General features: G+C 43.7%; 1 protein-coding gene across 2 annotated transcripts in view; it reads left to right on the forward strand.

Annotated features, from left to right (window-relative positions):
* Window positions 1-27873, forward strand: part of CLDN15 (claudin 15) — a 187269-nt gene extending 159396 nt beyond the window's left edge. For both annotated transcript variants that reach the window (XM_030187529.1, XM_030187528.1), the window contains exons 2-5: window positions 2797-2961; window positions 15598-15679; window positions 15914-16024; window positions 26421-27873. In XM_030187529.1, coding sequence (XP_030043389.1) covers window positions 2797-2961; window positions 15598-15679; window positions 15914-16024; window positions 26421-26544 — 482 coding nt within the window. In that variant the 3' untranslated portion in view covers window positions 26545-27873. The remainder of the gene's footprint in view (window positions 1-2796; window positions 2962-15597; window positions 15680-15913; window positions 16025-26420) is intronic.
* Window positions 27874-27961: the final 88 nt, after the last annotated feature.

Raw genomic sequence — 27961 nt, forward strand, 5'->3', positions numbered from 1 at the left:
CTGCTGCTCTCTATCTTTTCTCTTAACTCCGTTTCCAGGGCTTCCTTTCCACTTATTTCTTTACTTTCCTCCTTTCTTCTTCATTTCTTAAAAGCCGGGTCCTCCACGGACTTGACTGGAGGAGTTACACAGTTGATCCAGCTTTTGCCTATTTTCTCCATCCATGTGCAGTTCTTCTCCCCTTTCCTTCATCTACATCAGTATACATCTCCTTCCTCTCTATTCCCTCCCCTCCATCCATATTCATCTCCTTCCTCTCTATTTCCTCCCCTCCATCCATATGCATCTTCTTCCTCTTTCTTCCCTCCTCTTCATCCATGTCCAGCATTTTTCCTCTCCCACTCATCCATGTCCAGCATTTCTTCTCTCTCTCCTCCACTCCATGTTCATCTCACTTCTTCTCTCTTCCCTCCTCTCCATCCATGTCCAGCATTTCTCCTCTCTCCCCTCCCCTCCATCCATGTGCATCTCCTTCCTCTGTCTTCCCTCTCTTCTATCCATGTCCAGCAATTCTCTCTCCCCTGCCCTCCCCTCAATCCATTCTTGCGATTCTCCTCACCCTACCCCTCCACTCCATCCATGTCCAGCAGTTCTCCTCGCACCCCTGCCCTCTCCTCCATCCATATCCAGCAATTCTCCTCTCTCCCCTGCCCTCTCCTCCATCCTTGTCCAGCAAGTGTCCTCAACTCTGCTATCCTTTCCATCTATGTCCACTGATTCTCCTATCATGCCTGCCATACCCTCCATCCACATCCAGCAATTCTCCTCTCTCCCCTGCCCTCCCCTCCATTGATCCATGTCCAGCAACTCTCTTCTCTCCTTCCCTCCCCTTCATCCATCCATGTCCAGCGAATTGCTCTCTCCCCTGCCCTCCCCTCCATCCATCCATGTCCAGCAATTCTCCTCTCTACCCTGCCCTCCCCTCCATATCTGGTGATTCTCCTCTCTCCCCTCTATCCACGTCCAGCGCGATTCTCCTCTCTCCTCTGCTATTCCCTCCCATCCATGTTCAGCAATTCTCCTCTGCCCTACCATCCCATCCATGTCCAGCGATTCTCCTTTGCTGCCTCTTCTCCTCCCATCCATGTCCATCGATTCATCCCAGTCTCTACGTGCCCCCCCATTTTTAGCCCCAGAGTTCCAGCCTTATCCCCCTTCTCAGCTTTTGCTAGTTCCATTTCCTACCCCGACCTGCCTGCCCTCTTCTCCCGCGACAGCCCCCTTTTTGTTCCCTCTGCATTTACATCTGTTTTACCTCAAAGCCAAAGCAGCAGCAGTGAAAGAAGCAGGCTTGCCTCGAGGCTTCCCTTTTCTTCCCTCACAGTGTCCTGCCATCGCGGAAACAGGAAATTACATCAGAAGAAGGTGGGACACAATGAGGGAAGGGAAGGCTCGAGGCGAACCTGCTTCTTTCACTGCTGCTGCATTGACTTTGAGGTCAAATAAAACAGATTTAAATGCAGGGTGGCAGGAACAAAAAGGGGGCTGTCCCCCTGCCATGCTTATCACACTTACCAGGTTGCACCGGCCCTGCCCAAGGACTGGGTTAAACCCCCTGCTTTAGAAAATACTAACATAAGGGCACTTATGTCAGGTCTATGGCTGGCATAAGTGCCTGTTCCTAAGTTCCAGAGAGATATGCGAGGCTAATAGTAACCCTGTCTTCAGAGCCCAATTTATATAGTGCGTACACATAGGTGAATCTGCCTTGAACTTCTGAGAAAGACATAACCTAAATTCAATCATGGAAGTTTTCATTGGAATTGGAAAGCTCTGCAGGAAGTTTTCCTTGAAAAATGCTTGCAAGTCTGTGGGTTCAAAGTACCTATGGCTTGCAAGTAACCTCGCAGTTTCTTAATTGCTCTCCCACAGCCAGTAGAGAAAGATTGATCCATTTCATCTTCCCTGCTGCCACCTCCATATGGGTAGCAGCAGGGGGGAGACAAAGAATTCTCAGTGCAGGTTAAGGTCACCAAATGATACCATCTCATCTTCACAAAAAGATAAATTTCTGATTTATGCCTACCCCCACTGGATGTTAGAATTTGTAGTTCTGCTTTTCCTGAGAAAATAGTAAGAATGATAAATTCTTGCCTGCAATTATGGGAGTGATGGTAAAATCCAGGTCTGAATTGAGCCATCTGACAACCTTTTTCCCCCACTAAGAAATTCCTACACTCCTTTCAACATCAGCCTATAGGAAAGTTAACTTTCAAACATTCTTCCATGGAACACTCGGTGGCACAAATGATGGGAGCAAGAACTAGGTAAACCTTTTCCCTGGACAGAGGCCAAAAAAGAAACCTGTCACAAAAATGATGACTTTATTACTCCATATACAGGATAATTTTTTCTCTGAATCTTGTCTTTCTTCACATAACTGGTAGGGGCATTGTACCCAAAAGGCCATTCATCTTCTAGTCTTTTTTTTTTTAATTTTAAAAGTTTTTTATTCAACACTTCAAAAACAGTACAATCCACATAAAAGTAGCCTCTAGGCTAGACAACTCACTTTTTCACATGAGACCGAGCTTCAACGTATATACAGAAATATGTGTTTTCCCCCTCCCCCTCCCATCCCCCTCCCCCCTTTCCCTTTCAAAGCTCTCCCCCCCTGTGTATCAGTAGCAATGCTCCATACACGTTCTAAATGCGTCCACTCTGTCGCGTCTGGTTTGTGTCTTCCATCATCTTCTATTCTTGAGGCCCTCCAGAAATGGGTCCCTGGTCCATTGTCTGCAAGAGTGCACTTACCTGCCTTTCTCTCTCTGTCTCTCTCCCCATCTCCCCATGCAGGGTATCTACAGGCCTGCCGGGCCCTGATGATCAGTGCACTGCTGCTTGGATTCCTAGGGGCGCTCTGTGGTATGGTGGGGATGCAGTGCACTAAAGTGGCTGATGGTAACCCAGTCTTCAAAGCCAAATTTGCAACAACAGGAGGAGGAATATTCATTTTTGCGGGTAAGAGCCGTCACATCTATTGGGCCAAGGATATTGACTGGAGTGAAGAAGCACTTCTTTCCTTCTCCTTCAACTGGGAAATTTCCTGGGAAGAGAGGAAGGAGAAATAACTATTTTGGATTGGTGTGGGTAGGGAGGGCTATGTTTGATTATAAGCTTTATAGACCTGTGGATATGGCAGCATACTGTATATACTCGCAAAGGGAAAGGGGATGGGATTTGATATACCATCTTTCTGTGCTTACAATCAAAGCAGTTTACATATTATATACAGGTACTTATTTTGTACCTGGGGCAATGGAAGGTTAAGTGCCTTGCCTAGAGTCACTTGGTTCTCCCTGTTCTCAGGCCACTCCTCCACTGAAAATTAAAGTAAATTAAATGAAAGCTGCAACTTCTTGTCTCCAAGTGGCAACCCTTGTGAATAAGAAGCTATTTGTCACCTGCAGTGTGAAAATGAAGTATGAAGCGCAATCTGTGTTTTTCCTGGTCCTGAAATGGTTAACAAAACTTGTCAAAGGCAATTTAAAGGTTTTCTTTTCCAAGGTGTCAGATATTCAGTCCTCTCAAGAGAGGCCTCTTACTCCTTAATGTACTTCTGTGCCTCTACTCTGACCCATGGCCATCCTCAGAAACTGATTCTGTTACTCAAAACCTTCTTGCTTTTCCTGAGAGTTTTTATGTTTATTTTGCAACACTTTTCAGATGAGTTTAATTCTTTAGATATATTTTAACAAGAACCTGCACCATGCTGACATCTAGTGGTTCCTATGGAAACAGCAATTTCCTTAACAGCTGCTGTGTTTCCACAGCACACGTTTACTCCTGTAGTAATGATGGTTTTCCATGGACAGGCTCTTCTAGCCACACCTCTGAATATATACGCCACAGTGACGTGCGTGACCCGGCTATCCAATAGGAATGCTTAAAAAGTAAAAGCAATAAAGATAGCGCATTCCCGCTCACATATGGAGTATAAATACCGAATGACAGCACAGACCAGTCAGTTTTATTTTTTCCGCACTGACAGAGCGACCCGGTAATTTTTCTTTCAGTCAGTCAGTCAGTTAGTCATTTTAATTAGAGAAAAATATTATCAATTTGATTTATCACATTGGAGCGTTTTCAATTTCAACAATATTTGACAGCTTCAGCAGCGATATCTTTGACCAACATCTACTGTTTCCATGGCTGTGGAGGAAAATATTATCCCTGCTCTTCCCCTTGCCTTAGTGCCCGGGAATCAGGTGTCTTCAGTTCCTGCTCTTCCCCTTGCTTTAGTGCCTGGGAATCAGGTGTCTTCAGTTCCTGCTCTCCCCCTTGCCTCAGTGCCCGGGGATCAGGCTATTTCTTCACTCATTAATCAGCAAATGTCTCGGGACGGTTGCCCGACTCCGATGCCATACTTGGAGACTGACGTCAACACCGAGGCTCATTGAGGTCTTTCCTGTTGGACATCAGCATCAACATCGAGATCGAGCTGAAGTCACTGTCAACTTCGCGTAACGAGGTCAGTGTAGACGTCGGGCATCGCCGTCCATCAGATCATAGCGGGCCATTTCCACACAGCTGTCTTCATGTCATGGCCGCCCATCTTGGCATCGCAGTTCATCTATACAGTCTCCATCATCGTTCTCCACCAAGGAAACGAAATAGAGACTCTAGGCATTCTTTTATGCCTTAATCATCTTCTTCTCTTACACAATTGCTGTTCATGGATTTAATACTGCTACAAATCATTTCTATACTCACAAAGTTTCTACAGAATCAGCAGGTGGTTAAAGAATCATCGGGTTCTATTGGTCAATCTAACCGAATAAATTCACCTCAATTGTCATCTAACACAGCCTCTTTTTTCTCACACACCTCAGAGGCAACAGACGTAGTCTCTCTCTCATTCAAATTCTGTACAGGATATCTTGTCGGTGCAGTCATAAATCAATTCACCAGCATATTCATTGGAACTGAATAAGTGGTGCAATGGTTAAAGCACTGGACTTGTAATCAAAAGGTGGCTGGCTCGAATCCCCCTATTACTATTGTTTTTTTTTCTTCACTTCATAATATTCAGCTGATTCAGCCAGGGCATGACCTGCCTTCCACTTCTTCCATGCATTCGACTCATCAGGATGAAGTTTTGCCAGTTCAAGATGACTCTTATGTTACATTTTTTGGCAAAAATTGGTTACTGTATTGAATATTCTCTCACTCCTCAAGCAGATATTTTTGAGGAAAAACGATCAATTACTAAATACTTAAATTTGGTCAAGCAGTCTATAGTCCTTCTTATACCTCAAGTGTGTCAAGACTATAATGGGTTGATCTGGAATACGCCTTATTCTATTACACCTACTCAAAGGTCATTAGCGAATAAATCTAAGATTCAGGAACTCTTGGGTTTATGGTAAGACTCAACTTCCTCAGGTGTTGCAGAAAGATAAACTAATCATGATAATCAAGATAAACTAATCAAGATAAACTAAAATGTCAATCTTCCATGCCTTCGGCTAGTATATCACTTCATATATTTCATCATACAGAGTATTTCTATTCTTTTATGCAGGATTTGTCTAAATTACAATTTTTGATGCCTCAACAAAACCTACCTCTTTTTCAGCAATTTATGACAAGTTTGGAGGAAACATCTAAGCAAATGCTCCGTATCACACATGATCAGTTTGACACTTCAGTCAGGAATGCAGCTACTGCAATTGCTTCCAGACGATTATTTTGGTAAGGGCTCCCGCTTTGGGGAAAGATGTTCATGAAAAGGTAGCTGATGCTCCTTGTTCTGGTGATTCCTTATTTGGAGCTAGAGTAAAACAGTTTCTTCAAGGTCTCAAGGACGATTGTACAACACTTGATACATTCCAGCAGGATAAGCATCAACCTTCCAAATTGAATTACAAAACATTGCCTTATTTCACCTATAGAGCCAGATTTCAACAGCGTAAATCCTTTGTTCATCAGCGTCCTGCTTCTACTTTTAAGTCTTAGCCATCGTTACAATGTTCACAGTGGACCAGGTAGAGACAGACGTATGCACAAGCCTGTTCAGACACAACACCAACAAAAACTGCCTACTAGTTTTTGACATTTCCCATTGTCTGAGTCCGGTGGGGCAGAATTAAAAATTTTCACTGCTTGGACAGCAATAACAACAGACAGTTGTAGTTTGAATATAGTTCAGAATGGTTATTCTCTCATATTTTCACAGCCCCACCGTTTTCGATTACCTACACATCTCCATGTCTCAAATTCCCATATTCCACACTTACAACGGGAAGTTTGCAGACTTCATCTTAATGTTATAGAGACTATACCTGCTCACGAGAGAAACAAAAGTTTTTATTTCCAATGTTTTCTTATCCCAGAGAATGATGGAGGTCTATGAGCAAACTTGGATCTCAGAAAGCTCAATAAATTTCTCCCAAAACAAAAATTTTGAATGACCTCATTATCCACAGTACTTCCTCTCTTACCACAAAGGGTATGGTTTTCAGCCCTAGATCTCCAGGACGCTTATCTACATGTCCCCAGTCATATGTCCTCACGACATTTTCTCCATTTTATGTGTCAAGACCATCGTTACCAGTACAAGGTAAATTTTTTAAAGCCATTTTTCTTACAGATTCTAAATCTTGTTAGAAAATAAATGATACAAGTAATGTTTGTCTCTCCGTTATTGATGATGATAAAGAAATTTCCAATAGCTCTGAGACGTTTAAATCTCCTTGTAGTTGTGAAGGGTTCTGTAAATCTTCTTTAGTTGTTTTTGTAGGCAAGTAATATATTTTATTTAAAGGTGGTATATTATCCGGGGAAAATTTCAGATTCTCAGTCAAATATCGTTTAAATATTTCTAAAGGAGTATACACTGGTACTCGAGGAAAGTTCAATAAACTAAGGTTTAACCTTTGATTATAGTTTTCAAAATATTCCAGTTTGTTATGTATCAGTGTATTATCTTTTATAAGTTTCACAGACGTTTCTTTCAATTTAGTATTCTCTTCGTTCAAGAAATTTATTTTTTCATTTACCTCATTTTTCATCGATGTAAATGCAACAGATAAATTTTGAACATTACTCACAAGTGATTCTATTTTGCCTGTTGAAGTCATCACAGTCTGATCCAAATGCTGGAGCGCCTCCCAAATAGCTTCCAGCGTTACCTTCGCCGAGGAGGCCTTAGAAGTTCCTGGTCTCTGCGCCGTAGCAGCAATACTCTGAGCCTCAGATAGAGTGAGGGCCTCGGCTGATAATTCGACAACGGGTCCCAGACATGTTGCCCTTCTTCCGTCTTTGTGGGTTGGGGATCCATCGTCGTTGTCGATTACAGCCGGTTGCGAAGGTGGGAAAAGCGTCAGAGGGGACAACGACGTGTCAAACCCCAAGATCTCGGCTTCTCCTTGCGCTGAAAGATCAGCGGGGTCTCCGATCGCTAATTGAGTGGATTGCCTCATTATGAAACTCTCCAGAGTTTGCTGAGTAGGCGTTGATATTAGAATCGCCTGGGCTCCGACCCTAACGGATCCCTTCCTCTTCGTATGGGGCATTATCGCAGTAAGTAGAAAATAAATTTCACAAGAAAAGCAAAGAGGGAAAAAGAAAAGAACTCAGCAGCCATCTTGCTCCGTCCCCCCCAGTTATCCTAGTCATCTCCTCTGACTCTGTCTTTCTCTCTCTCCCTGACATGCAGCCATCTCCTCTATGACACTGTCCTCCCCCCCCCCCCCCCCCCCCCCCCCCCCCATGTAGCCATCTCTTCTGTGACATGCACATTCACTCTCCCCCCCTGCCATACAGTCATTTTCTCTATGGCTCTTTCTTTCCCTTTGCCATGCAGTTATCTCCTCTGTCAAACAGTGGAAAGTGTACCTAGAATTTCAGACAACTTAGAAAGCTTGAATGATGTTTATTAATGGAAGGCTTGACACAGTACTGTGTTTCAGCCACAGGCCTGCCTCAGGAGTCTAAACAAACAAAAATAATACACAAATAAGCAAATATATCTAATGTACAATGTAAAGGTTGTATGTAATTAAAAATGTAATCTCTATAAAAGTTGTATGTAAAAGATAATAAAAGTTGTATACAAAAGATATCAAAATCATATTTACAAATATAAAAATCAAAGTGCGATAACACATTCTGAAATATAAAAAACAAATAACACATTTAAAAAAAGAGAAAAAAGGGAGAAGAACATTTGAGGTTCCAAACATAACTGAAATAATGGTATTCAAAGTAGTATTGTGGAAGCTGGATTTATAACATCAAAATCCTTAATAAATACAAATTAGAATTGAATGTTGAACTGAACTTGAATTAATCCTGTTTGTAAGAATTTTTGCTTGAAACAAATATTGCAAACATCAGGTTGGTCATCAAACTGAATGTCATCATTGCATCCTTAAGATTTTTTTTCAAAATGTAAAAATACATATGACCCATGAATGGGACACTAAACATACTGGTGTTTTTCTAGTGAAAGGCACAAACAGAATCAAGACACTATCTCCAAGACTGGGACAACAGATGCAGAAGCATACTAGACAGAATAGCACCAATACAAACAAAAACCTCACAAAGAAACAATTCGATACCATGGTTTAACGAAGAACTGAAAAAACTAAAAACACAAGCTAGAAGGCTTAAACGAGCATGGAATAAAATAAAAGATGAATACACACTTAACGCATGGAAACAAATGCAAAGAAAATATAAATATGCAATAGGACAAACCAAAAGGCCATACTACAAAACCAAAATAGGACCAGACTACAAAAACACGCATAAACCTTTCCAACTTGTGAACAAACTACTAGACACCACACCAGTTACCACAACCAACACAGACACCCTGTCAACAGACAACCTTGCCAAATACTTCAATGAGAAAATCATAAAGCTTCGAACCACCCTACCACCCAACACCACTGACCACGAAAAATTCTTTGAATGCCTAGACCCAATCCCCGATGAATATCCAGCAGACCGAATTTGGACAAACTTCGCTGTACTTACCAATGAAACCATTGCCCAAGTGATCAACAGGTTCGCCAAATCCCACTGCAAACTAGACATATGTCCTAACAACCTAATAAAATCCACTCCCCAATGCTTCATACCAGACCTCACATAACACTTAAACTACATGTTACTACATGAGTTATTCCCTGCGGATAAAGGAAACATACTACTTACCCCAATATCTAAGGACTCAAAGAAAAAAGCAAATGACATCAACTACCGCCCGGTAGCATTCATCCCTCTGATAGTTAAAATAATGGAAAGCATGGTTACCAAACAACTTACCGATTACTTAAACGAGTTCGAAATACTACATGAATCACAATCAGGATTCCGAGCCAACCACAGCACTGAAATAGTACTAATCACTCTCTTAACAAAATTCAAACAAGCAATTGCTACTGGCAACAATATACTCCTCCTACAATTCGACATGTCCAGCGCGTTCGACATGGTAAACTGAACATACTAGAATACTTCAGGATCGGCGGAAGTGTACTCAGCTGGATCAAAGGCTTCCTAACCACAAGAACATATCAAGTGACCTCAAACTCAAACACATCATCACTATGGAAACCAGAATGTGGAGGACCACAAGGATCACCGCTGTCACCGACCCTTTTCAACTTAATGATGACACCCCTAGCCAAATTGCTATCCAACCAAGGCCTTAATCCTTACATCTACGCAGACGATGTCACAATCTACATCCCATTCAAACACGATCTCACAGAAATTACAAATGAAATTAAACACAATCTCCAAATCATGAATTCATGGGCAACTGCATTTCAATTAAAACTCAACGCAGAAAAAACACAATGCCTCATCCTCTCATCACAATACAACACGTACAAACCCACCACCATAAATACCCCAGAGTACACCCTTCCTGTTTCAGAAACCCTGAAAATTCTCGGAATCACAATTGACCGAAATCTCACTCTAGATATCCAAGCGAAAAACACAACAAAGAAAATGTTCCATTCAATGTGGAAACTCAAAAGAGTAAAGCCTTCCTTCCCAAGGGAAACATTCTGTAGCCTGGTTCAATCAATGGTACTAAGCCACCTAGATTACTGTAACGCAATCTATGCCGGATGCAAAGAACAAATCATTAAGAAACTCCAAACTGCTCAAAACACAGCAGCCAGACTCATTTTTGGAAAAACAAAATGCGAAAGCGCCAAACCCCTAAGAGAAAAATTGCACTGGCTCCCACTTAAAGAACATATTACGTTCAAAATCTGCACCCTGGTACACAAAATTATTCGCGGCGAAGCTCCAATCTACATGACAGACCTCATAGACTTACCAACCAGGAACACAAAAAGGTCAGTACGAACATTCTTGAACGTCCACTACCCTTGCTGCAAAAGACTAAAATATAAATCAACATATTCATCCAGCTTCTCATACATAAGCACGCAATTATGGAATGCACTACCAAACGCCATAAAATCAATGCATGACCTAACAAACTTCCAAAAATTACTAAAAGTCAACCTGCTCAAAAAGGCATACCACAATTGATCCATCCTAAATACCAGACAAGGAAACCAATACTAGGAATAGACAAAATGAACTTTCAATACCTGACTACTTCACCTACAGTGCCAATTACTGAACTTTAACGCAATACCACTTGAATTCTTACCCCGGAAAAAAATGAACACTTGACTGCTTAATTTACTTTGTCATGTACAAACTTTACTACAATACCACTATGTATTTCTTGATCCGGAATTGGCGATCGCCATTACGGTACAATGTAAGCCTCGTTGAGCCTGCAAATAGGTGGGAAAATGTGGGATACAAATGCAACAAATAAATACATAAATAAATAAATATTTGTATACGTGCAGTTTTGTTGTGTTTAAACTTCAGTTTTTGAGAGCCTTATATAATAATTGTGAGGATAAATTGGTCCAGACTACTATGACTCTATCTTGGACAAGAAGCAGAGAGACAAAAAGTCTAAAGACTCACTTAGCGAATGAAACAAAATACTGAAGGATGGTCAGGTTGTGGACGGTAATTAAAATATTCTCCGAGGACAAGCAGGTTGCTTGTTCTCACATGTGGGTCGGCATCCACGGTGGCCCCAGGAACGGAGATTTTTCTAGTAAAATCCAAAGAGCTTTGCGACAGCCAGCAAAGCGCGGGACGGATGGACTGCGCATGCGCGGCCATCTTTCCGCCCGCGCGCATCCATTCCCGCCTCAGTTTTTTCTTTTCCGCGGTGGAGAGGGGCTGCTTGTCAGTCTCTCTCCCTCAGGTCCCAGGAAAACCTTAGGCACTTTTCGCATGCTATTCGCCGCTTTTTTCTTGTTTTACATCGCCTTTTTTTGTTTTTTCTTTTCTAGTCTTAAAAAAAAGGAACCCTCTTTTTCCTTAGTTTTTGTCCTTGGTAAGTTTCCTTTCGTTTCCGTTGTGGCCTTTTTGGCCCGCACGTCCGCGGTACTCCCTTTTTTGTGCCTTCAGTTGACACAATCAAGCCGTTTGACTTTGCCGCTGCGATTTTTCCGCTGATGTCATAGAAGCCTTCCAGCGGCTTCAAGAAGTGTGCTCGGAGCCAGCGGTCAATCTTGGGCACTGACCCGCACTCTTGGTGGATCCAGTGCCTTGGGCCCGACCATCGCCCAGACACTTGTAAGTTGTGTCTTAGCTTGAAAAAGCGGACACAGGCGTCGAGAAGAGCTCTTCAGGACCGTCTTTTTGGAGCTTCGACTGATTCCTCGGCGTCGACATCGGTACTGAGGTTGGCGTCGTTGATATTGGCACCGGGGATGGCATCGACATCGGGAGAGCAGGTAATGGCTGTCTGAACTTCATCTGTAGCTGGAAGTAGTGAGCCATCGAGCGGGCCTCCACCTGTCTCGAAGGCTCCTGCTGTGCAGGCCCACTGGGATCGACCGATGTCGGACCCAACCCCGAGGAGGCATGTGGATTCCACGTCCTGCTCGTTGGTACCGAGGAGTACCGGTGACGTGCTTTGAGCGAAGGTGAAGAAGCATCTGCACCGGTCTCCCTCGAGGCACGGTACCGGGAGCTCCGGGGCGTCGAGGGATTCGGCACCCGGAAAGCGCCGACGCCGGGAGGAGCGCTCACCCTCCATACAAGAGGTGTCGGTACGTCGATCTTCGAACAGCCCGGTACCGCCTCCCAGGCCTTCGCAGATTCTGACTTCAACTTCGGTACCGGCCCCTCAGCCTTCCTCGACAGCAACTCTGGAACTCAGCAACAAGAAAAAAGCGGCGAATAGCATGCGAAAAGTGCCTAAGGTTTTCCTGGGACCTGAGGGAGAGAGACTGACAAGCAGCCCCTCTCCACCGCGGAAAAGAAAAAACTGAGGCGGGAATGGATGCGCGCGGGCGGAAAGATGGCCGCGCATGCGCAGTCCGTCCGCCCCACGCTTTGCTGGCTGTCGCAAAGCTCTTTGGATTTTACTAGAAAAATCTCCGTTCCTGAGGCGCAAGATCTTCCGGGAGTGGGGCACCCCCTCGGTGGATCTTTTTGCCACTCAGCTCAATCACAAGGTCCCTCAGTTCTGTTCCAGACTTCAGGCTTCCAGTATCATCTTTATGCTGATGACACCCAGCTTTATCTCTCGACACCTGACATCACTGCGGAAACCCAGGCCAAAGTATCGGCCTGCTTATCCGACATTGCTGCCTGGATGTCCAACCGCCACCTGAAACTGAACATGGCCAAGACCGAACTTCTTGTCTTCCCACCCAAACCCACTTCTCCTCTACCTCCTCTCTCTATTTCGGTTGATAACACCCTCATCGTCCCCGTCTCATCTGCCCGCAACCTCTGTGTCATCTTCGACTCCTCCCTCTCCTTCTCTGCACGTATCCAGCAGACAGCCAAGACCTGTCGCTTCTTCCTCTATAACATTAGCAAAATCCGCCCTTTCCTCTCTGAGCACACCACCCGAACTCTCATCCACTCTCTCGTTACCTCTCGCCTTGACTACTGCAACCTACTCCTCACTGGTCTCCCACTTAGCCAACTATCCCCCCTTCAGTCCGTTCAGAACTCTGCTGCACGTCTTATCTTCCGCCTGAACCGATACACTCATATCACCCCTCTCCTCAAGTCACTTCATTGGCTTCCGATCAGGTACCGCATTCAATTCAAGCTTCTGCTACTAACCTACAAATGTACTCGATCTGCAGCCCCTCCTTACCTCTCAACCCTCATCTCCCCTTACGTTCCTACCCTTAACCTCCGCTCTCAAGACAAATCCCTCCTTTCAGTACTCTTCTCCACCACCGCCAACTCCAGGCTCCGCCCTTTCTGCCTCACCTCATCCCACGCGTGGAACAAACTCCCCGAGTCCATACGCCAGGCCCCCTCCCTGCCCATCTTCAAATCTCTGCTTAAAGCCCACCTCTTCAATGTCGCCTTCGGCAGCTAACCTCTACACCTCTACCCAGGAAATCTAGACTGCCCCCAAATTGACATTTCATTCTTTAGATTGTAAGCTCCTTTGAGCAGGGACCGTCCTTCTTTGTTTATTTTGTACAGCGCTGCGTAACCCTAGTAGCGCTCTAGAAATGTTAAGTAGTAGTAGGCTCCCGACAGACTAGCATCAGATGCCTTTCTCCTTCATTGGGGGAAGGGCCTTCTGTATGCATATCCTCTCATACCTCTCGTGGGGAAGACTTTGCTGGAACTGCAGCAAGACCGTGGAACCATGATTCTGATTGCGCCCTTTTGGCCGCGCCAGATCTGGTTCCCTCTTCTTCTGGAGTTGTCCTCCGAAGAACCGTGGAGATTGGAGTGTTTTCCAACCCTCATCACTCAGAACGAAGGGGCACTTCTACATCCCAACCTCCAGTCTCTGGCTCTCACGGCCTGGATGTTGAGAGTGTAGACTTCGCCTCCTTGGGTCTTTCTGAGGGTGTCTCCCCAGTCTTGCTTGTTTCCAGGAAAAATTCCACAAAGAGATGTTACTCTTTTAAATGGAGGAGGTTTGCCATTTGGTGTGACAGCAAGGCCCTAGATCCTCGCTTTTGTCCTACACAGACCCTGCTTGAATACCTTCTACACTTGTCAGAGTCTGGTCTAAAGACCAACTTCGTAAGAGTTCATCTTAGTGCAATTAGTGCTTTTCATTATCGTGTAGAGGGTAAGCCTATCTCTGGGCAGCCTTTAGTTGTTCGCTTCATGAGAGGTTTGCTTTTGTCAAAGCCCCCGGTCAAACCTCAACCTTTGTCAGGGGATCTCAATGTCATTCTCATCCAGCTGATGAAACCTCCTTTTGAGCCACTGGATTTCTGCCATCTGAAGTACTTGACCTGGAAGGTCATTTTCTTGGTGGCGGTTACTTCAGCTCGTAGAGTCAGTGAGCTCCAAGCTTTGGTAGCCCATGCTCCTTATACTAAATTTCATCATAACAGAGTAGTCCTCCGTACACACCCTAAGTTCTTGCCGAAGGTGGTGGAGTTCCATCTGAACCAGTCAATTGTCTTGCCAACATTTTTTCCCCATCCTCATACCCGCCCTGCTGAACGTCAGTTGCGTACATTGGACTGCAAGAGAGCATTGGCCTTCTATGTGGAGCGGACAAGCCCCTTCAGGCAGTCCGCCCAAATGTTTGTTTCTTTCGATCCCAACAGATTGGGAAACGCACAATCTCCAATTGGCTAGCAGTTTGCATTTCCTTCTCTTACGCTCAGGCTGGGCTAACTCTTGAGGGTCATGTCACGGCTCATAGTGTTAGAGCCATGGCAGCGTCAGGGGCCCACTTGAAGTCAGCCACTATTGAAGAGATTTGCAAGGCTGCGACGTGGTCATCAGTCCACACATTCACATCTCATTACTGCCTTCAGCAGGATTCCTGACGCAACAGTTGGTTCAGGCAGTCTGTGTTGCAGAATTTGTTTGGGGTCTAGAATCCAACTTCACCCCCCTAGGCCCATTTTTGTTCTGTTCCAGGCTGCACTCTCAGTTAGCTGTTTCTTCGTAGGTCAATCTCAGTTATGTCCTCACCATTGTGAGGCCCAATTGATCTTTCTTTGTTGTTTTGAGTGAGCTTGGGCTAGGGATACCCCACATGTGAGAACAAGCAGCCTGCTTGTCCTCGGAGAAAGCAAAGATACTTACCTGTAGCAGGTATTCTTCGAGGACAGCAGGCTTGATTGTTCTCATCAACCCGCCCACCTACCATTTGGAGTTGTTTTTCTTCTTTCTTTGCTTTTGCTATAACTGAGGCGGGAACGGACATGCGCGCATGCACAGTGCGTCCGTCCCGCGCTTTGCTGGCTGTCGCAAAGATCTTTGGATTTTACTAGAAAAATCTCCGTTCCTGGGGCTGCCGTGGACGCTGACCCACATGTGAGAACAATCAGCCTGCTGTCCTCGGAGAATACCTGCTACAGGTAAGTATCTTCACTTTCAGTTCCCATTGATCCATGTGCTCAAATATGAGCTTGATAAGCTCAACCAGTTAAATTGTGGTTCTGTTTTCTAATGCTTCCCATTCTGGTACAGTCTAGTCATCCTACAGAAAACACTGAAGACTGAATCTATGACAGCCCTACAAGCTGGAGTAGCCAGAGGCCTAACCTGGTGTTCTTCTGTCTCTCACAGGTGTGTGTGCTGGGATTGCCCTTTCCTGGTATGCATTTAACATCACTAAAGAATTCTTTGATCCACTCTTCCCAGGGACCAAGTAAGTCATTCCATCTCCAGACCTCAAGATACTCCAGTTAAGTGTAGTAGAGACCAGTCTATATAACCACAGACAAGAATAACACCATTATTACCAGTAGAGATCAGACTGTGTAGATACCAGAGCAATGCATACAGGGACCAGTCTGTATAACCACACGGCATAGTTCATATCATGGTGTGCTTACCTTGGCTTTGGACACTGATGCTTAGTACCTTTCTTTCTCCTCCTCAGGTACGAGATTGGCCCTGCACTTTATCTGGGGTGGTCTGGGTGCCTTCTGGATGTGGTTGGAGGAGGCTGCTTATGCTGCTCCTACCGTGCACAGACATCCAAAGGCAAAGGGTAAGTTTGTGTGATTTCATCTTTCAGTGTTTTATTTGTACTTACATGCATCAGTGTGACAGCAACATGGGGCTTTGATGAAGATCAACTATTTAGATGCCCATGTTGTATTTATGCTTTATACATGTAGCCCTTCTTTGGGTGGGTGGCTCTAAATCTTTCCTGAGTTACACAATTCAGAGAAGTTGACAACTGAACAGTTGCTATAGTAGATCACCTGAAGTGACTTGTCAGGATTGAATAAACCTTTCTGTGGAAAGCTGCTTCCTCTTTTTTACTTGATTAAAAAAAACTGATGAAATGAGTGCAGACTACTCCAGGTAGGGAAAGTATGTAGAGCATGGCTAATGGAATTTTTTCCACCCCCCTCTGCATGTGCCTATGTATCTATTTGTGTGTGGACGCACACACCAATCTGTATGTATCTATATTGTGAGTCTGTCTGTGTGTCCGTTTTCTACTTGTTTCTGTTCTATTTAAGTGTGACTCTATTTTAAGTGTGCGTGTGGTCTGATGTGTCTGGTCAGGATTTTATGTATGAAGACTCCAACCCCCCTCCCCAAATATTAAAAACATTTCTATAAACATTTTTGTTTCCTTTTTTTGTGCTCATAAGAATGCCACACAAACTGTCTCAATTATTCTAATCATTACACATTATAGGGGTAAAGTAAATCCTGTGTCCAAAATATAAATACTCATTATAAACCAAATCCAGTGTCCAAAATGTAGCCTTTCTGTAGGTTGTCAATATTTCTCTCAAAGTTCTGTCATATTTCACTAGATTGTTTTTGTGCAAAACATGCAGTAAATGTAAGAGGAGCAGCAAAATATAATTTTGCAAAATAATTTTTTGCAAAGTTTTCAGATAAGTGCAACAAGTGTAAGGCAGTTATTTGAAGGTTTGTGCCTATGTGTTTGTACATGTGTGCTTGAATGCTTGCTTGTGTGTGTCTATGCATGCATGGGTGTGTTTGTATGTGTGTGTGATGCCCAAATGATCAAATGCAAACGTGGGCACTAGAAGTCAATAGCGTCCTATTAGCACTTGCGTTTGCGCCTGCCTGATGATCAGAGCTAGCCAGCTATGAATGCAATGAGCATGCAAATGCATGCTAAACAGAGCGTTACCTATTCCTCCCTAATGCTAAGCGGGTTACATGCCAAACAAGGGCGCTGCTCCCATGGCAAACCCTACACCAGCTCAGAGCTGGCATTAGGGTTTGCAGGGCATTGGAGAGAATGGAGAGCCCTGTCCAGCATGCATTTGCATGTTCATTGCGTTCAGAGCTGGCCAGTGCGTTGTTACACGTGCTGGTCAGCTTTGATCATCAAGAGGGAGCAAATGGGAGCACTGTTGACCTCTAGCACCTGCATTTGCTTTTGATCATCTGGGTATCAGTGATTCACTGTAAAGTAGTGATTAAGGAATTATACAGTCCTTCCCACCCCACCCCAGACAGATGACCCGACACCTTCCCTACACACACAGCACCAGACACCCCCTGACACCCCCAACACACCCAGCCCCCGATATAGCACCTGACACCTCCTGGTGGTCTAGCACTCCCCAGCCCCCCTGACCCCTCTCCGACGGAAGCAAACTGGACACCTCCCCGACAGAGAGGGCTTGAGGGCTGGAGGTTATATGGTAGGGAAGCCCCGCCCAGCACATCCCAGGATGCACTGGATTTTGAAGGCGGCGCCGAAGGAAGGAGAGAGTGCTACTCCCTCCTTATCATTAGAGGTACATGGGGAGGGGTTTGTGAGGGTCAGGGAGAAAAGCTGGAGGTCTGCCGGACCTCCAGCTCTTGAGCCCTCTCTGTCGGGGAGGTTGTCCGGTTTGCCTTTGTTTGGGGGGTGGGGTCACAGGGTTGCTCTGTCGGGATAGGATGGGAAGTGCTAGACCACCAGAGAGGTGGTGGGGGCTGGGGGTGTCGGGTGCTGTGTCAGGTTCTTTGTCAGGGGGGTCCTGTGTTGGGGTCTGTGCTTTTTTTTTTTTGACAGCCCGGACCTTTCAAACAACTTCTGTGGGAGGATTGTGCCTTGGGCACATGCAAGGCACAATCCTCCTGCAGATGTACCCCTATGATCAGAGCATGCTTAAATTTGCATGCTATTAGCTCTGATTATAGGGGCATTAATGCCGTGTGTGTGTGTGTATATATATATATATGTTTATAACAAAAAAAAGTTATGGCATTTTTTAGGGGGGTGGCTTCATTTCTCTTCCTCCCCTTCCTCTCCCTCCCACATATAGAAAACTCTATTGTTCCTTCCTGTGACTACACCAATATTCCAGTGCTCTGCTTCTACAGCCTTCTCTTGGGCTGAGAATACATAGGTTGCTAAACCTACAGCCAGAAGATATGTTGTGAGATTTCCAGAGAGGGAGAGATCTTCATTGGTAAGAATTTGTTGGGAAAGGTAGACTTAGAATCAAATCTGAATAGCAAATGTAACCATTTTTGAAAAAAGAAAAAATGTCTATATATTTTTTTAAATACCATTTTGAACAAGGTTTTGTGCTTTGTGCATTAATCTTTTTAGTCCATTTTCAAAAGAAAAAAAAGCACAAGTTAAAAATACACAAAATCAAGCCAGTGGAATGTAGGAGGGGCCTGCATTTTTAGCAGACTGGTCCCCCAAATATCCCACGAGAGCAGTGGTACACCCTAGGGGGCACTGCTGTGGACTTCATATAAATGCTCCCAGGTACACATCTCACCGTTGTTCCCTTATCTTGTCTGCTGAGCCTTCCAAAACCCACTCAAGACCCACTACCCCAACTGTACACCATAACAATAGCCCTTATAGGTGAAGGGGGCACTTATATGTGGGTATAGTGGGTTTTTAGTGAGCTTTGGAGAGCTCACAGTTTTCACTACACTTGTGGTAGTGGGAGGTATGGGCCTGGGTCCATCTATCCATAGTGCTCTGCACCTACCACTAGACTACTCCAGGGACTTGCATGCTGCTCTAATCGACCTAACTATAATGTCGGAGGTTATCAAAGAGGTTGGTGAATACTATTTAAATTAAAATTGTTTGGGGGTGGGAGGGGGTAACAGACCACTGGGGAGAAAGGGGGGGGGGGGGAAACGTCCAAATAATGCTTTATAACACTTTTTAGATGGGTTCTTCCCAGGTTTTAACAGAACAATCATCTGGGCCACTTTAAATGACTTTGGGAGGGCTCCTGATGTCACCATATAGTTAAAAAGATTCAATAAGGGAGATTGTATCTGCTCATAAAGCAACTTATAGAATTCCACCCCATATCCATCCTGTCCTGGCGCCTTCTGGAGCTTACTTTTCTGTATTGCCAATAAAAGGTCCCCCTCTGTGATGAGAGCATTTAGAAATTCTCTTTGCGCTGTTGTAACTGTGGGTAATGTGATGTTATCTAATAATAAATCACTATCTGACATCCCATCTGTGGGCTCCTGGTAAAGTAACTTGTAGTATTCCTGGAAATGAGCTAAAATATCCGGGTCCTTCCGAATCCAATGACCCCTAGAGTCTCGTAGCTGCGTTACACAAGTAGTCCCCCTTTTCCCTTTAATTAGTCGGACCAACAGATCTCCTGCCTTATTGCCATGAAGAAAGAGTTGATACCGATAGTACAATTGGGATTTTCTGGCCCTCTGATGGAGCAGTTCATTCAACTCTCTCTGGGAAGGCAAAAGGGCTTCTCTAGCAGCCACTGTTCGAGCTGCTGTCGTATCACCTTCTCCAATCTCAAAATCTCTCTAAGTTTGCAAGTACGGGTGCGGTAACTAATTATTTCTCCTCTCATAACCACTTTGGCCATTTCCCAAAAAAGAGCATATTGAAAAAATATGTAAATGGTTGTTATGTGCATAATCTTCCCATTTTTCCCAGAGAAAAGAATGAAACATCTTGTCCCAGTAAAGGTCTAGGGGAAATTTCCAGAACCCATTCTGTTTTGGCCTGCCTCCTCCAGCTAATTGAACCCAAATTAAAGCATGGTCAGATATCTCATAAGGGCCAATCTCCACCTGAAAGATATGTGAGAATAGTGGGCTGGACAGGAAAAAACAGTCGATACGTGACTGCGTCAAGTGTGCACGTGATAAATGAGTGTAATCTCTGACGGTGGGATGCAACACTCGCCATACATCCATTAAATCCAGAGTATTGCAAAGAAAGAGCAGTCCTAGGGCACAGTGGCCCAAATCCTGGGAGGCTGATGAAGATCTATCTAGCTGACGATCATACACCAGATTGAAATCTCCCCCCAGGATAATATTGCCACCCTGAAAGGGGGCTAACAGAGCAATCAGTCTACTGAAAAATTGTTTATCAAATACATTTGGAGTGTAAACATTGCATAAAATGAAAGGTTGCCCCTCCAGCATCACCTCAGCCAAGATATAACGTCCATCATGACCCCGTTTTATTGACTTAATCTGTACATCTAGACCTCTACGAAAAAGAATCATAACTCCCGCTTTCCTCCATAATGATGGTGCTTCAATTAATTGTCCAACAACCCACCTCTGACGAAATTTAGCATGCTCTGCAGTAGTAAGGTGGGTCTCCTAAACAAACGCTATGTTACCTAAAGTCAACTTCTGTGTTGTTATGCACATGGAATCCCGGGAGTGTGGCAACTAGTGAACTGCTCAACATTCAAATTCACCTTGCCTTCCCCCCGCTTCCCTTCCCCTCTCCCCTCCCTCCCCTGTCCCTCATCATCATATCTATAATCAAGCCATATGACCCTTCCCCTCCTCCCCCTCATTCATTCTACATTCATCCTAACTCATTCAGTACCTGGCTTCGTGCCCTAGGTGAGATTTTCCCCAAATATGCTCCCCGGACTTTAATAAAAGATTTTCGCCTTTTTGCTGTGTTACGGGCTCCTTGCGCTTCCCATTGCATAAGCTCAACCTTGGTTATTAAGTACAACCTTTATTCCTCCTTGATAGTCTGCATCAATAATCCCTCCTAGAACTTGATGTTCCTTTCACTGCTAAGATTGAGCATGGGGCTATCAACCCAAAATATCCTGTGGTGATAGCCACTCCTATTCCTGTATTTATTAATGTCCCTTTGTATCACTGTGACTGTTCCTGATGCCTTCAAACATGCTGTAGTCACACCACTCCTTAAAAAACCTTCATTGGACCCTACCTGTCCTTCCAACTATCGCCCCATCTCCCTCCTCCCTTTCCTTTTTTTTTAAATTATTTTATTTATCATTTTACTTAATTACATTCACATTTATCACATAAATGTAAGGAAATACAGAAATTAATATAAAAAGGAAAACATTTTCTCTAAACAATATATATATTTACATAATTGTCCACAATTGGAAGATCCAAGATCAGGAAAACAATCTTAAAGAAAATAAGAAAAACTCAAAACGGTTAATCTTACACATTTTCTGAGGGAGGAAGGTTAATCGGTTATTGCAGCCGGTACAGTGGTAACTGAAGGAAGTTGCTGCAGAGGATTCTTCATCTGTTTCCACAAACTCTATAGTTTCTTAGGTTCAAACAAATAAGTAATAAGGAAAATAAAACACTTACAAGGGAATCGTGCTAGGAAGGTCCCACCTGGGGCAATGATTCCAGGCTGAAAAGCCAAGACTTCACACCTCCCAGTCTGTGATTCCCTTGATGTGTCAGGAAATATATTCATCTTTGAACCCAAAAGACTATCAACCATATATCGAAAATACAGTTTTAAAACGTTGTTCCTATCTAATCAAAGACGAAAGTCACTAATAGTATAACTCTATCTATAACTTCTGAATTTTCCAAAATGTCAATTAAACACATCTCTTTTCTCTGAAAGAAGATTTTAAAGGAAATATAATTTTAGTCACCAAAAGGTGGCTATCAGAAGGTATTAGCAAAGTATCAGAGAAATATTTCTTCAAGAATTCAGTAGCTAATATATAGGATATTATAGGTAAATTTATCATTCTCAAGTTATTTTCCCTTAATTGGTTCTCCAGAAATTCCAGTTTTTACAAGAAAAATAACTATTCTTCATTACCAAATTATCTAATTTTCATAGAGAAGCCATTTCCGTAATCAAAGTCTCTTTTTATATCTTGGACTTCCACTTTGTTAGATAAGTATTAATATAAATTCTTTAACTCACATAGTGAAATTTTTAAACATTTGAAGAAGACAGTTATTCACATTCTGCTGCAGTTCCTATAGTATGTCCTTTATGACATTATTAGCTTCACCAAGTCCAATTTCTCCACAGAAATCGCTCCAGATATCTTTGAGGGGAAGAGCTCACTCTCCAATCCCCCAGTTGGTTTATTATCTGGAGTCGATGTTGCGCCAGGACCTCCTCGGGTCACATGAAAATCCTAACCCACTTCGGGCGTTTCCATTATTGACCTCCATAGCGAAGCATTACTATTTCCGGGTCTTGGAGGAGTCGTGCCAACAGGGGGACTCAAAGTCACTCCCTCCACTGAGATTCGGCAATAAAGCCTTGCTGTTCCCCGAAGCAAGAACCGATATCCCCGACGTTATGACCCCGAATCTCTCCAAAATAGACTGAGAAGTGGTGGGAACCCCAGCCGTGTTCGAGGAGGACAGCACCACGGCTTTGCCTTTTCTCTTCCCCATTCTCTGGGGAGCGCGCCTTCTTCTTCAGGCATTCTGGTGTAAAACGGGAACTCAACTAGCGTACGTCCTCCCTCAACGCCATCTTGGATCCTCCAGGTTGGGACACTCTTTGTCTGGTTTCTCCTCAGAGGCCTGTCTGATATGGGTAACCCTACAGCATAGCCCTCTGAGTCATTGAAACACAGATGCCCCTCCACCACTTGCAAGGTGGTGTCCCTTCCGAGGGGCCTCCTCCCTTTCCTAACCAAGATACTTGAACGTGCTGTTCACCGCCGTTGCTTTTTTTTTTTTTTTATTTGTACCCCGCACTTTTTCCCACTCATGGCAGGCTCAATGCGGCAGGCAATGGGGGGGTTAAGTGACTTGCCCAAAGTCACAAGGAGCTGCCTGGGCCGGGAATCGAACTCAGTTCCTCAGTTCCCCAGGACCACCCTAACCACTAGGCCACTCCTCCACTTTCTTTCATCTCAAGCTATTCTTGATCCACTTCAATCTGGCTTTCGCCCCCTTCATTCAACTAAAACAGCACTTGCTAAAGTCTCCAATGATCTATTCCTGGCCAGATCCAAAGGTCTCTATTCTATCCTCATCCTTCTTGATCTATCTGCTGCGTTTGACACTGTTGATCACAGCCTACTCCTTGATACGCTGTCCTCACTTGGATTTCAGGGCTCTGTTCTTTCCTGGTTTTCTTCTTATCTCTCCCAGCGTACCTTTACTACTACTACTTATCATTTCTAAAGCGCTACTAGACGTACTCAGCGCTGTACACTTGAACATGGAGAGACAGTCCCTGCTTGACAGAGCTTACAATCTAATTAGGATAAACAGGACAAATAAGAGATAAGGGAGGACAGGTCCTGGCTACAGGATCACTTCCTGCCTTATGTTCTCCCTTCAAGTGAGCCTATGGGCACAAACCTCTCTATTATGTCCCTGTAGGCCTCCTGTATATACTTCTCTGTCTGCCTCTGCTCCTTCAACTCTGCTACTCTAGCTTCCAGGGATCAGACCCGTTCTCTGAGTGCTAGGAGCTTTTTGCACTGAGTACACACATATGACCTCTCACCAATTGGAAGATAATCAAACATGTGACACTCAGTGCAAAAGACTGCATAGCCCCCATCTTGCTGCTGGACTGCTGTCTGCATCTTATTATTGATAATTTCTTAATTAAGTTGCTAATGGAGTAGGAATTTGTAGACAAGTTCTCTGCAAATGTTAGCTATATTCTAGGCTAAGCTAATATTTAGGTTTTTATTATTTTTATTTGTATTGTCATTTGTAGGACCTAAGTAGACTATTTCTAAGAACTACTGGCTGCTAGAGATGCCTTAATTGACTTTCTAGCCTTTTAATTGGTTCAAGGACCTATACATCAGAGATCAGGCCAGGAGTGAGTGTGAGGAAACTTCTAAACTGAGGCTCTGCTCTACACTGATGCTATGGTAAACTCCTGTTAGCCTATGAAACTGTAATAGAGATTTTAAATGCTAAACAAACAACAAAACAAAAAAAACTATTCCTTAAACTGCCTTTGTTAAAATAAGCAGAGTAACGTAAAATTAAAGACATGAGGCTGATATTCAGAGTGATTTAAGCGGGCTGGAGAGGCTCTGGCCCGCTTAAATTGCCTGTCCCTACTTAACTGCCGATATTCAGTGGCACTAAACCGGGCAGTGCCGCTGAATATGGCCTCTAACCAACCCCCCAAAAAGTGGGTGGGCCAGGGGGTGTATTGGGGAGGAGCTGGGGCTTATGCGGGTGCCGGCATAAGCCATTTTGCAAAGGTGCCACAAGGGGCAGGAAAAGGAGGGCTCTGCTGTTGCCTCCAGTGACCACCACTGGACCAACAGGGATTAAGATAGGCCCCGGGGAGCCCTTTGGTTTGTGGACATGGATTGGGAGGGAGAGAGGAAGGAATACAACACATCGGGGGAATTTCAATTAAAAAAAATAATTAAAAAAAACTCTTATTCGGGCTTGGCTGAATATCAGCCAGGCCCGCATAAGTTGAAGCAGTCTGCCCAGCCCAAATTGGCCCCTGATATACAGTGCCGGTGCCCAGACATGACCCAGCACTGAATACCAAGGGATAATTTAGCTGGCGATGATCAGCATTTAAAAAAAACGCATACCTCCACTGGCTGAATATTGGGGGGACCGAGATTACATATATAACTCTACCTTTCCCCAAGTTTAAAAGCAATTTCCCAGCAAATAACTAACCAGTGATGTTGTCCTGCCTTGGATGTCCTCACAAGCACCTCTCCTATGATCATTTTTTTTTTTTTTTGGGGGGGGGGGTTCTCTGGAACCCCCCCCCCCCCCCAGTCTGATTTGGCCCATTTTCAGACATATCTTTTTACAGGTTTTCCCCCATGTCATCCCATTTCACTGAATTTTTGAAGAGTTATTTTGCCCCCAAACAAGACAGACATATGTGCAGACAAACAGACAGAAAGGTATCCTCAGCCATTCTCAATTCCTTTAGTATACTTCTTTCCAACTTCTGTTGGGTAGGTAAAAACAACATTTTGCCTTTATCCCACCTGGGGAATGCCAAGTTGATTAAGAATGAGAATTTGACATCCTCCATAATCCTGCATTCTCTAATTCATTATCCACTTATCTGCTATAGTGCTCTCATTGAGGGACGCCCTTCTAGTTTTCCATCCCCCGTGGCTATGACTGAAACATCATCCCTCTCCCCTCCCAAAATTACCAATTTATCAATTTTTTTTATTCCATCATTTTTATTAAAGATTTTATACAAAAACATAAATAAAGCATACAAACACAAAAAGTACAAAAAACACTGATTTTTCAATTTCAAAGGCTCTAACTTCCATATGACGTACCTTTGTCTTGATGGATTGTCCTTCTTTAAAAAAAAAAAAGAATAGTCTAACTAGTCTTCTTCCTCTTTTGGTGTCACTTATTTATAATAGCCTCCCCCTAGGGTATTTCCTGCTGACTGGAAGCATGCTTTAATTAGACTATCTCTTATTCAATCCTTCTGCTCCATCTAGCTACTGGCGAGCCTCTAATATTCCATTTATTTCCAAAGTTTTAGAAAAGGTGATACATCTTTAATTATTTTATTTCTTTGAAAAAATTAATGGAGTGCATCCTAGACAGACAGGTGTTTAACTTGGCTGTTGCAGTGAATCCCCCTTGATTTCAGTATTGCTTTTGATCTACTGAATCATCATCTGCTATCATAAGCTATCACATCTGGCCAAAAATGCTCTTTGTTGGTGGTTCTCTGGCTACTTCAGTCACCATATGCTGTTTCTTTGGGGAATCTTGCTTGAAAGTTTCTGCTTTGAATTTGTATGGTAAACCACTTTGTTGTCCTGTACAGTCCAAAAGGTGGTATATCAAGAAATAAAACTAAATACAAAGAAGTGACAACTTCACATAGTACTATTGTACAAATTCCATAGCTGCAACTCAACAAAAATTGGAAAGAATTTTACAAAAGGAATTGAGAATGTCTGACTACCTGTCTGGAGGCAAAATAACTAATGGGATGAAAGCTGGTGTGGGAGAAAAACAGGTGACAAGACATATTGATTTTGAAAATGGGCTAAATCAAACCAAGAAATTTCAGAGACGTAACCCCCTCCCTTAAAAAAATGGCTCAATGCATTTGTATGACATTCATGGTCTAGTGCTGGTTTCAGACTCTAGGTAGCAGTGCTGAGAAGAAGTAGAAATTGTACTGGACAGCAGTAGCAATTAACATCTCCATTGGTTTTGACCAGGTACATATACAACTACCAGCCCCCAAAGGCTACCACCACCACAGTGGCTGCTCCCCAAGTCACCATCTCCCGTTATGAATCTGACACAAGCATCTGCAAATATGGAAAGAACGCCTATGTCTAGAAGCAGCTACCAGATCATCTAGGCTTCTAGGATTTCCCTTTTCTCCAAGAGGCAACCAACTGGGCTCCAAACACCAGTGAACATTACTCAAAGGCCTTGTCATCAGTGGCATAAAGCAAGAATAACCCAAAACATGATATGACTTGCAATATAATCTGCAGAAACTACCACTACTTTGCACACTTCATCACTTGGTCTTCTCTAGCTCCTCTTCCTCAGGTGAGAGTGTGGCCAGGGCACCATCACACCCAAATGGAAGAAATGGTGAGGAGCATTTACACAAGGAGAAATTGGGCCACAGTTCATCTTTGAGATTCTTGGAATGGAACATTGCTCTCTCTTCCTCTCATACAATTCCTAAATTTAAGAACTGAAATACAGAATTAATCTTGGGTTAAGCAAATGATGATACCAGATGAAAGACTTTCTGAGCTGAAGGCAGTTTCTCATTCAGATATTACTTGTATTACTATTATATTACAGATCAATCAATTAGGCTAGCCAACTAAACTATATGTATGTTGGACAGATTGAACCTGTCCTGGTGTTAACCCAATTGTTTTCTTAGAGATAATCTGATGACCTGGAACCAGTAAGTAAATTTGGTACAATGCTGTGTCCTAATAATAATATATGTAATTCAAACACAGGCTGTGGTGTATGTTATTCAGCACCGCTATCCACAGAAGCAATGGCATTGCAGTGAGTGCTGCCACTTTATGGATAGCTGGCTATCTATGGATAAATTTAACATATCCTTTTTGCTGGTCTAAGTTTTCCCATAGAGCTATATGGATAGTGTCTGAATATCATTAGCTGTGGAGGAAGTCATCAATGTGAGGTACCATTAAGACAGGTTATTTTATTGTTAAACCCAGTTATTAGTAACTAGGGGAGCTTTTCCAAAGCGGTGTTCTCAAGCATCCAGTTTTAGTTCTGGGATCGGCGTGTGCCAATCCCATGCTAAAAAATATGAAATATGTTTAGTGTGGAGGGGTGTGTTTGGAGCTGAAGAGTGGGCATACCCTTCGCTAAATGGGTGGTACAGGTAAATTGCCACATGCTGCTTGATTAGCATGAGGTTAGTGCAGGAACCCTTAGTGGCGGTAAGGGCTCACAGACTAATGGCTGTTCGCTAATTGGGAAAATATAAATTGTGGCCATTTTACTGCAGTGCTAAAAGTGGACTCAGTGTGTGGGAAACCCACATGCTAGAAATAGCACAGGCCACTTTTTAGCATGGCTTAGAAAAAGGTGGCATTGTATAGTACCTATGCTAATAGAGCACAAATTAGTGGTAAAATAATACATCTTAACACATTGATAACTATCCTGCTTATTTTCAAACGAGAAGGCCGGCCATCTTCCGACACAAATCGGGAGATGGCCAGCCATCTCCTAAACCTGGCCAAATCGG

This window comes from Microcaecilia unicolor, chromosome 14 (genome assembly GCF_901765095.1).
Source record: "Microcaecilia unicolor chromosome 14, aMicUni1.1, whole genome shotgun sequence".
Lineage (NCBI taxonomy): Eukaryota > Metazoa > Chordata > Amphibia > Gymnophiona > Siphonopidae > Microcaecilia > Microcaecilia unicolor.